At 44.2% G+C, this 11,640-nt stretch overlaps 1 protein-coding gene across 1 annotated transcript in view; it reads left to right on the top strand.

The window, feature by feature from the left end:
* Window positions 1–11,640, top strand: part of prpsap2 (phosphoribosyl pyrophosphate synthetase-associated protein 2) — a 60,315-nt gene that overhangs the window by 40,351 nt on the left and 8,324 nt on the right. The window contains exons 5-7 of the mRNA XM_052504086.1: window positions 5,739–5,911; window positions 6,705–6,820; window positions 7,908–7,963. Coding sequence (XP_052360046.1) covers window positions 5,739–5,911; window positions 6,705–6,820; window positions 7,908–7,963 — 345 coding nt within the window. The remainder of the gene's footprint in view (window positions 1–5,738; window positions 5,912–6,704; window positions 6,821–7,907; window positions 7,964–11,640) is intronic.

Below are 11,640 nucleotides of genomic sequence, written 5' to 3' on the forward strand. Positions count from 1 at the left end.
GGTGTATATCTCTGTCTCCAGGGATGTGAACACTACCATCATGGTGTATATCTCTCTCCTCTCTCTGTCTCCAGGGATGAACACTACCATCATGGTGTATATATATCTCTCTGTCTCCAGGGATGTGAACACTACCATCATGGTGTATATCTCTCTCTGTCTCCAGGGATGTGATCACTACCATCATGGTGTATATCTCTCTGTCTCCAGGGATGTGAACACTACCATCATGGTGTATATCTCTCTCTGTCTCCGGGGATGTGAACACTACCATCATGGTGTATATCTCTCTCTGTCTCCAGGGATGTGATCACTACCATCATGGTGTATATCTCTCTCTGTCTCCAGGGATGTGAACACTACCATCATGGTGTATATCTCTCTCTGTCTCCAGGGATGTGAACACTGCCATCATGGTGTATATCTCTCTGTCTCCAGGGATGTGAACACTACCATCATGGTGTATATCTCTCTCTGTCTCCAGGGATGTGATCACTACCATCATGGAGTATATCTCTCTCTGTCTCCAGGGATGTGAACACTACCATCATGGTGTATATCTCTCTGTCTCCAGGGATGTGAACACTACCATCATGGTGTTGGTGTATATCTCTCTGTCTCCAGGGATGTGAACACTACCATCATGGTGTATATCTCTCTCTCTCTCCAGGGATGTGAACACTACCATCATGGTGTATATCTCTCTGTCTCCAGGGATGTGAACACTACCATCATGGTGTATCTCTCTCTCCAGGATGTGAACACTACCATCATGGTGTATATCTCTCTGTCTCCAGGGATGTGAACACTACCATCATGGTGTATATCTCTCTCTCTGTCTCCAGGGATGTGAACACTACCATCATGGTGTGTATATCTCTCTCTGTCTCCAGGGATGTGAACACTACCATCATGGTGTATATCTCTCTGTCTCCAGGGATGTGAACACTACCATCATGGTGTATATCTCTCTCTGTCTCCAGGGATGTGAACACTACCATCATGGTGTATATCTCTCTGTCTCCAGGGATGTGAACACTCATCATGGTGTTATATCTCTGTCTCCAGGGATGTGAACACTACCATCATGGTGTATATCTCATGGTGTTATATCTCTGTCTCCAGGGATGTGAACACTACCATCATGGTGTATATCTCTCTGTCTCCAGGGATGTGAACACTACCATCATGGTGTATATCTCTCTCTCTGTCTCCAGGGATGTGTAACACTCTCCAGGGATGTGAACACCATCATGGTGTATATCTCTCTCTCTGTCTCCAGGGATGTGAACACTACCATCATGGTGTATATCTCTCTCTGTCTCCAGGGATGTGAACACTACCATCATGGTGTATATCTCTCTGTCTCCAGGGATGTGAACACTACCATCATGGTGTATATCTCTCTCTGTCTCCAGGGATGTGAACACTACCATCATGGTGTATATCTCTCTCTCTCCAGGGATGTGAACACTACCATCATGGTGTTATCTCTCTGTCTCCAGGGGTGAACACTACCATCATGGTGTATATCTCTCTCTGTCTCCAGGGATGTGAACACTACCATCATGGTGTATATCTCTCTGTCTCCAGGGATGTCTCACTACCATCATGGTGTATATCTCTCTGTCTCCAGGGATGTGATCACTACCATCATGGTGTGTATATCTCTCTGTCTCCAGGGATGTGATCACTACCATCATGGTGTATATCTCTCTGTCTCCAGGGATGTGATCACTACCATCATGGTGTATATCTCTCTCTGTCTCCAAGGATGTGAACACTACCATCATGGTGTATATCTCTCTCTGTCTCCAGGGACGTGAACACTACCATCATGGTGTATATCTCTCTCTGTCTCCATGGATGTGAACACTACCATCATGGTGTATATCTCTCTCTCTCTCCAGGGATGTGAACACTACCATCATGGTGTATCTCTCTCTCTGTCTCCAGGGATGTGATCACTACCATCATGGTGTATATCTCTCTCTCTCTCCAGGGATGTGAACACTACCATCATGGTGTATCTCTCTCTCTGTCTCCAGGGATGTGATCACTACCATCATGGTGTATCTCTCTCTCTCTCTCTCTCCAGGGATGTGAACACTACCATCATGGAGTATATCTCTCTCTGTCTCCAGGGATGTGAACACTACCATCATGGTGTATCTCTCTCTCTGTCTCCAGGGATGTGAACACTACCATCATGGTGTGTATCTCTCTGTCTCCAGGGACGTGAACACTACCATCATGGTGTATATCTCTCTCTCTCTCCAGGGATGTGAACACTACCATCATGGTGTATATCTCTCTCTCTCTCTCTCTCTCTCCAGGGATGTGAACACTACCATCATGGAGTATATATCTCTCTCTCTCTCTCTCTCTCCAGGGATGTGAACACTACCATCATGGTGTATCTCTCTCTCTGTCTCCAGGGATGTGAACACTACCATCATGGTGTATATCTCTCTCTCTCTCCAGGGATGAACACTACCATCATGGTGTATATCTCTCTCTGTCTCCAGGGATGTGAACACTACCATCATGGTGTATCTCTCTGTCTCCAGGGATGTGATATCTATCTCTCTCTGTCTCCAGGGATGTGAACACTACCATCATGGTGTATATCTCTCTCTGTCTCCAGGGATGTGAACACTACCATCATGGTGTATATCTATCTCTCTCTGTCTCCAGGGATGTGAACACTACCATCATGGTGTATCTATATCTCTCTGTCTCCAGGGATGTGAACACTACCATCATGGTGTATATCTCTCTCTGTCTCCAGGGATGTGAACACTACCATCATGGTGTATATCTCTCTCTGTCTCCAGGGATGTGAACACTACCATCATGGTGTATATCTCTCTCTCTCCAGGGATGTGAACACTACCATCATGGTGTATATCTCTCTGTCTCCAGGGATGTGAACACTACCATCATGGTGTATATCTCTCTCTGTCTCCAGGGATGTGAACACTACCATCATGGTGTATATCTCTCTGTCTCCAGGGATGAACACTACCATCATGGTGTATATCTCTCTGTCTCCAGGGATGTGATCACTACCATCATGGTGTATATCTCTCTCTGTCTCCAGGGATGTGAACACTACCATCATGGTGTATATCTCTCTCTCTGTCTCCAGGGATGTGAACACTACCATCATGATGTATATCTCTCTCTCTGTCTCCAGGGATGTGAACACTACCATCATGGTGTATATCTCTCTCTCTGTCTCCAGGGATGTGAACACTACCATCATGATGTATATCTCTCTCTCTCTCTCCAGGGATGTGAACACTACTATCATGGTGTATATCTCTCTCTCTGTCTCCAGGGATGTGAACACTACCATCATGGTGTATATCTCTCTCTGTCTCCAGGGATGTGAACACTACCATCATGATGTATATCTCTCTCTCTGTCTCCAGGGATGTGAACACTACCATCATGATGTATATCTCTCTCTCTCTCTCCAGGGATGTGAACACTACTATCATGGTGTATATCTCTCTCTCTGTCTCCAGGGATGTGAACACTACCATCATGGTGTATATCTCTCTCTGTCTCCAGGGATGTGAACACTACCATCATGATGTATATCTCTCTCTGTCTCCAGGGATGTGAACACTACCATCATGATGTATATCTCTCTCTCTCTCCAGGGATGTGAACACTACTATCATGGTGTATATCTCTCTCTGTCTCCAGGGATGTCATCACTACTATCATGGTGTATATCTCTCTCTGTCTCCAGGGACGTGAACACTACCATCATGGTGTATATCTCTCTGTCTCCAGGGACGTGAACACTACCATCATGGTGTATATCTCTCTCTGTCTCCAGGGATGTGATCACCATCATGGTGTATATCTCTCTGTCTCCAGGGATGTGAACACTACCATCATGGTGTATATCTCTCTCTGTCTCCAGGGATGTCATCACTACCATCATGGTGTATATCTCTCTCTCTCTCTCTCTCTCTCTCCAGGGATGTGAACACTACCATCATGGTGTATATCTCTCTCTGTCTCCAGGGATGTGAACACTACTATCATGGTGTATATCTCTCTCTGTCTCCAGGGATGTGAACACTACTATCATGGTGTATATCTCTCTGTCTGTCTCCAGGGACGTGAACACTACCATCATGGTGTATATCTCTCTCTGTCTCCAGGGATGTGAACACTACCATCATGGTGTATATCTCTCTCTGTCTCCAGGGATGTGATCACTACCATCATGGTGTATATCTCTCTCTCTGTCTCCAGGGATGTGATCACTAACATCATGGTGTATATCTCTCTCTCTCTCTCCAGGGATGTGAACACTACCATCATGGTGTATATCTCTCTCTCTCTGTCTCCAGGGACGTGAACACTACCATCATGGTGTATATCTCTCTCTGTCTCCAGGGACGTGAACACTACCATCATGGTGTATATCTCTCTCTCTCTCCAGGGATGTGAACACTACCATCATGGTGTATATCTCTCTCTCTCTCTCTCTCCAGGGATGTGAACACTACCATCATGGTGTATATCTCTCTCTCTCTCCAGGGATGTGAACACTACCATCATGGTGTATATCTCTCTCTGTCTCCAGGGATGTGATCACTACCATCATGTATATATCTCTCTCTGTCTCCAGGGATGTGAACACTACCATCATGGTGTATATCTCTCTCTGTCTCCAGGGATGTGAACACTACCATCATGGTGTATATCTCTCTGTCTCCAGGGATGTGAACACTACCATCATGGTGTATATCTCTCTCTGTCTCCAGGGATGTGAACACTACCATCATGGTGTTTATCTCTCTCTGTCTCCAGGGATGTGAACACTACCATCATGGTGTATATCTCTCTCTCTCTCTCTCCAGGGATGTGAACACTACCATCATGGTGTATCTCTCTCTCTGTCTCCAGGGATGTGATCACTACCATCATGGTGTATATCTCTCTCTCTGTCTCCAGGGATGTGAACACTACCATCATGGTGGTGTTATCTATCTCTGTCTGTCTCCAGGGATGAACACTACCATCATGGTGTATATCTCTCTGTCTCCAGGGACGTGAACACTACCATCATGGTGTATATCTCTCTCTGTCTCCAGGGATGTGATCACTACCATCATGGTGTATATCTCTCTCTCTGTCTCCAGGGATGTGAACACTACCATCATGGTGTATATCTCTCTCTGTCTCCAGGGATGTGATCACTACCATCATGGTGTATATAATCTCTCTCTGTCTCCAGGGATGTGATCACTACCATCATGGTGTATATATCTCTCTCTCTCCAGGGATGTGAACATTACCATCATGGTGTATATCTCTATGCATCTGTCTGTCTCCAGGGACGCATCCTTATGAACACTACCATCATGGTGTTATCTACTCTCTCTGTCTCATCTAGGGGATGCTGAACTCTACCATCATGGTTCATATCTATGTCTCTCTATCTCCAGGGACTGTGTATAAGACATCAGTTTTGGTGTATATTACTTGTTGGTTATCACAGGCATTGTGAACTACTACACATCATTTGTATACTCTCTCATTTAACATCTGTCTAACCATGTGGATGTGACAAATAAAATTTGATTTCATGGTGTATATCTCTCTGTCTCCAGGGATGTGAACACTACCATCATGGTGTATATCTCTCTCTGTCTCCAGGGATGTGAACATTACCATCATGGTGTATATCTCTCTCTGTCTGTCTCCAGGGACGTGAACACTACCATCATGGAGTTGTTGATCATGGTGTATGCGTGCAGGACTTCCTGTGCCAGGAGTATCACCGGGGTGATCCCCTACTTCCCTTACAGTAAACAGTGTAAGATGAGGAAGAGAGGGTCTATCGTCTCCAAGCTGCTGGCCTCCATGATGTGTAAAGCAGGTGAGGACACACACCTCGGGGGGGGACACACACCACAAAACACACAGAGACACATACATCACAGATACACACAGAGAGACACACAGAAAGACACATACATCACAGATATACACAGAGAGACACACAGAGACACACACATCACAGATACACACAGAAAGACACACAGAGACACACACATCACAGATACACACAGAGAGACACACAGAGACACATACATCACAGATACACACAGAGAGACACACAGAGACACAGAGACACATACATCACAGATACACACAGAGAGAGACACAGAGACACATACATCACAGATACACACAGAGAGACACACAGAGACACAGAGACACACACATCACAGATACACACAGAGAGACACACAGAGAGACACACAGAGACACATACATCACAGATACACACAGAGAGACACACAGAGACACACACATCACAGATACACACAGAGAGACACACAGAGACACAGAGACACATACATCACAGATACACACAGAGAGACACACAGAGACACATACATCACAGATACACACAGAGAGACACACAGAGACACATACATCACAGATACACACAGAGACACACAGAGACACACACATCACAGATACACACAGAGAGACACACAGAGACACAGAGACACACAGAAAGACACAGATTCACACAGAAAGACACAGAGACATAAAGTCTGGTCCTCATACTGAACAGAGTGCTCTCTCCTTGTTCTGAATGTGTCTGTCTGTCTGTCCGTCTGTCCGTCTGTCTGTCTGTCCGTCTTTCTGTGTGTGTGTAGGTCTGACCCATCTCATCACTATGGATCTTCATCAGAAGGAGATTCAGGGCTTCTTCAACATCCCAGTAGACAACCTGAGAGCTTCTCCCTTCCTACTGCAGTACATACAGGAGGAGGTAGGACTACACTACCCACAACCCCCTCCTGCTGCAGTACATACAGGAGGAGGTAGGACTACACTACCCACAACCCCCTCCTGCTGCAGTACATACAGGAGGGGCTAGGACTACACTACCCACAACCCCTCCTGCTGCAGTACATACAGGAGGAGGTAGGACTACACTACCCACAACCCCTCCTGCTGCAGTACATACAGGAGGAGGTAGGACTACACTACCCACAACCCCCCTCCTGCTGCAGTACATACAGGAGGGGCTAGGACTACACTACCCACAACCCCTCCTACTGCAGTACATACGGGAGGAGGTAGGACTACACTACCCACAACCCCTCCTACTACAGTACATACAGGAGGAGGTAGGACTACACTACCCACAACCCCTCCTGCTGCAGTACATACAGGAGGGGTAGGACTACACTACCCACAACCCCTCCTACTACAGTACATGGAGGTAGGACTACACTACCCACAACCCCCTCCTACTGCAGCACATACAGGAGGAGGTAGGACTACACTACCCACAACCCCCTCCTACTGCAGCACATACAGGAGGAGGTAGGACTACACTACCCACAACCCCTCCTACTGCAGTACATACAGGAGAAGGTAGGACTGACCTAACCACAACCCCTCCTGCTGCAGTACATACAGGAGGAGGTAGGACTACACTACCCACAACCCCTCCTACTTCAGTACATACAGGATGAGGTAGGACGACACTACCCACAACCCCCAGTACATACAGGAGAAGATAAACCACACTACCCCCAACCCCTTATGAATACTGGAGGATATCAACTACTTTACACATAACCCCCAGTACATACAGAAAGCTGTCAACTATATTACCCACAACCCCCCAGTACATACAGAAAGCTGTCAACTATATTACCCACAACCCCCAGTACATACAGGAGGAGGTAAAACGACACTACCCACAACCCCCCAGTACATACCAGAGGAGGTAAAACGTCACGACCCACAACCCCCCAGTACATACAGGAGGAGGTAGGACTACATTTTCCACAACCCCCTCCTACTGCAGTATTTACAGTAATAGGAGATGTCGTTTTCTTCTACAGATTCCTGACTATAGAAACGCAGTGATAGTGGCCAAATCTCCAGCCTCAGCCAAAAGGTACGCTACTGTCTGTAGTGTATAGTTGACTGTAGCTGTTACTGTCTGTATTGAAGAGTTGACTGTAGCTGTTACTGTCTGTATTGTATAGTTAACTGTAGCTGCTACTGTCTGTGTTGTATAGTTGACTGTAGCTGTTACTGTCTGTATTGTATAGTTGACTGTAGCTGCTACTGTCTGTAGTGTATAGTTGACTGTAGCTGTTACTGTCTGTATTGTATAGTTGACTGTAGCTGTTACTGTCTGTATTGTATAGTTGACTGTAGATGCTACTGTCTGTAGTGTATAGTTGACTGTAGCTGTTACTGTCTGTATTGTATAGTTGACTGTAGCTGTTACTGTCTGTATTGTATAGTTGACTGTAGATGCTACTGTCTGTATTGTATAGTTGACTGTAGCTGTTACTGTCTGTATTGTATAGTTAACTGTAGCTGTTACTGTCTGTGTTGTATAGTTGACTGTAGCTGTTACTGTCTGTATTGTATAGTTGACTGTAGCTGTTACTGTCTGTATTGTATAGTTGACTGTAGATGCTACTGTCTGTGTTGTATAGTTGACTGTAGCTGTTACTGTCTGTATTGTATAGTTGACTGTAGCTGTTACTGTCTGTATTGTATAGTTGACTGTAGCTGCTACTGTCTGTATTGTATAGTTGACTGTAGCTGTTACTGTCTGTATTGTATAGTTGACTGTAGCTGTTACTGTCTGTGTTGTATAGTTGACTGTAGCTGTTACTGTCTGTGTTGTATAGTTGACTGTAGCTGTTACTGTCTGTATTATATAGTTGACTGTATGTAGCTGTTACTGTCTGTGTTGTATAGTTGACTGTAGCTGTTACTGTCTGTATTGTATAGTTGACTGTAGCTGCTACTGTCTGTGTTGTATAGTTGACTGTAGCTGTTACTGTCTGTATTGTATAGTTGACTGTAGCTGTTACTGTCTGTATTGTATAGTTGACTGTAGCTGTTACTGTCTGTATTGTATAGTTGACTGTAGCTGTTACTGTCTGTATTGTATAGTTGACTGTAGCTGTTACTGTCTGTATTGTATAGTTGACTGTAGCTGTTACTGTCTGTATTGTATAGTTGACTGTAGATGCTACTGTCTGTATTGTATAGTTGACTGTAGCTGTTACTGTCTGTATTGTATAGTTGACTGTAGCTGCTACTGTCTGTGTTGTATAGTTGACTGTAGCTGTTACTGTCTGTGTTGTATAGTTGACTGTAGATGCTACTGTCTGTATTGTATAGTTGACTGTAGCTGTTACTGTCTGTATTGTATAGTTGACTGTAGCTGTTACTGTCTGTATTGTATAGTTGACTGTAGATGCTACTGTCTGTATTGTATAGTTGACTGTAGCTGTTACTGTCTGTATTGTATAGTTAACTGTAGCTGCTACTGTCTGTATTGTATAGTTGACTGTAGCTGTTACTGTCTGTATTGTATAGTTGACTGTAGATGCTACTGTCTGTATTGTATAGTTGACTGTAGCTGTTACTGTCTGTATTGTATAGTTGACTGTAGCTGCTACTGTCTGTATTGTATAGTTGACTGTAGCTGTTACTGTCTGTGTTGTATAGTTGACTGTAGCTGTTACTGTCTGTATTGTATAGTTGACTGTAGCTGTTACTGTCTGTATTGTATAGTTGACTGTAGCTGTTACTGTCTGTATTGTATAGTTGACTGTAGCTGTTACTGTCTGTATTGTATAGTTGACTGTAGCTGTTACTGTCTGTATTGTATAGTTGACTGTAGCTGCTACTGTCTGTATTATATAGTTGACTGTATGTAGATGTTACTGTCTGTATTGTATAGTTGACTGTAGCTGTTACTGTCTGTATTATATAGTTGACTGTATGTAGATGTTACTGTCTGTATTATATAGTTGACTGTAGCTGTTACTGTCTGTATTGTATAGTTGACTGTATGTAGCTGTTACTGTCTGTATTATATAGTTGACTGTAGCTGTTACTGTCTGTGTTGTATAGTTGACTGTAGCTGTTACTGTCTGTATTGTATAGTTGACTGTAGCTGTTACTGTCTGTATTGTATAGTTGACTGTAGCTGCTACTGTCTGTATTGTATAGTTGACTGTAGCTGTTACTGTCTGTGTTGTATAGTTGACTGTAGCTGCTACTGTCTGTATTGTATAGTTGACTGTATGTAGCTGTTACTGTCTGTATTGTATAGTTGACTGTAGCTGTTACTGTCTGTATTGTATAGTTGACTGTAGCTGCTACTGTCTGTATTGTATAGTTGACTGTAGCTGTTACTGTCTGTATTGTATAGTTGACTGTAGCTGCTACTGTCTGTATTGTATAGTTGACTGTAGCTGCTACTGTCTGTATTGTATAGTTGACTGTAGCTGTTACTGTCTGTGTTGTATAGTTGACTGTAGCTGACACTGTCTGTATTGTATAGTTGACTGTAGCTGTTACTCTCTGTATTGTATAGTTGACTGTAGCTGTTACTGTCTGTATTGTATAGTTGACTGTAGCTGTTACTGTCTGTATTGTATAGTTGACTGTAGCTGCTACTGTCTGTGTTGAAGAGTTGACTGTAGATGTTACTGTCTGTATTGTATAGTTGACTGTAGCTGTTACTGTCTGTATTGTATAGTTGACTGTAGCTGTTACTGTCTGTATTGTATAGTTTAGCTGTTACTGTCTGTATTGTATAGTTTACAGCTGCTACTGTCTGTATTGTATAGGCTGCTACTGTCTCTATTCTGTAGCTGGTTCCTCTTCAACTACAGTCTGGGTTAGGGTGGTGCTGTTAGGCTGCTACTGTCTCTACTCTTTAACTATAGTCTGGGTTAGGGTGGTTCCTCTTTAACTACAGTCTGGGTTAGAGTGGTTCCTCTTTAACTACAGTCTGGGTTAGGTGGTTCCTCTTTACCTACAGTCTGGGTTTGGGTGGGTTCTCTTTAACTACAGTCTGGGTTAGGGTGGTTCCTCTTTAACTACAGTCTGGGTTAGGGTGGTTCCTCTTTAACTACAGTCTGGGTTAGGGTGGTTCCTCTTTAACTACAGTCTGGGTTAGGGTGGTTCCTCTTTAACTACAGTCTGGGTTAGGGTGGTTCCTCTTTAACTACAGTCTGGGTTAGGGTGGTGCTGTTAGGCTGCTACTGTCTCTACTCTTTAACTACAGTCTGGGTTAGGGTGGTTCCTCTTTAACTACAGTCTGGGTTAGGGTGGTTCCTCTTTAACTACAGTCTGGGTTAGGGTGGTGCCTCTTTAACTAGTCTGGGTTAGACTGGTTCCTCTTTAACTACAGTCTGGGTTAGGGTGGTTCCTCTTTAACTACAGTCTGGGTTATGGTGGTTCCTCTTTAACTATAGTCTGGGTTAGGGTGGTTCCTCTTTAACTACAGTCTGGGTTAGGGTGGTTCCTCTTTAACTACAGTCTGGGTTAGGGTGGTTCCTCTTTAACTACAGTCTGGGTTAGGGTGGTTCCTCTTTAACTACAGTCTGGGTTAGGGTGGTTCCTCTTTAACTACAGTCTGGGTTAGAGTGGTCCCTCTTTAACTATAGTCTGGGTTAGGGTGGTTCCTCTTTAACTACAGTCTGGGTTAGGGTGGTTCCTCTTTAACTACAGTCTGGGTTAGGGTGGTTCCTCTTTAACTACAGTCTGGGTTAGGGTGGTTCCTCTTTAACTACAGTCTGGGTTAGGGTGGTT

Source organism: Oncorhynchus keta, unplaced genomic scaffold, assembly GCF_023373465.1.
Source record: "Oncorhynchus keta strain PuntledgeMale-10-30-2019 unplaced genomic scaffold, Oket_V2 Un_contig_18663_pilon_pilon, whole genome shotgun sequence".
Taxonomy (NCBI): domain Eukaryota; kingdom Metazoa; phylum Chordata; class Actinopteri; order Salmoniformes; family Salmonidae; genus Oncorhynchus; species Oncorhynchus keta.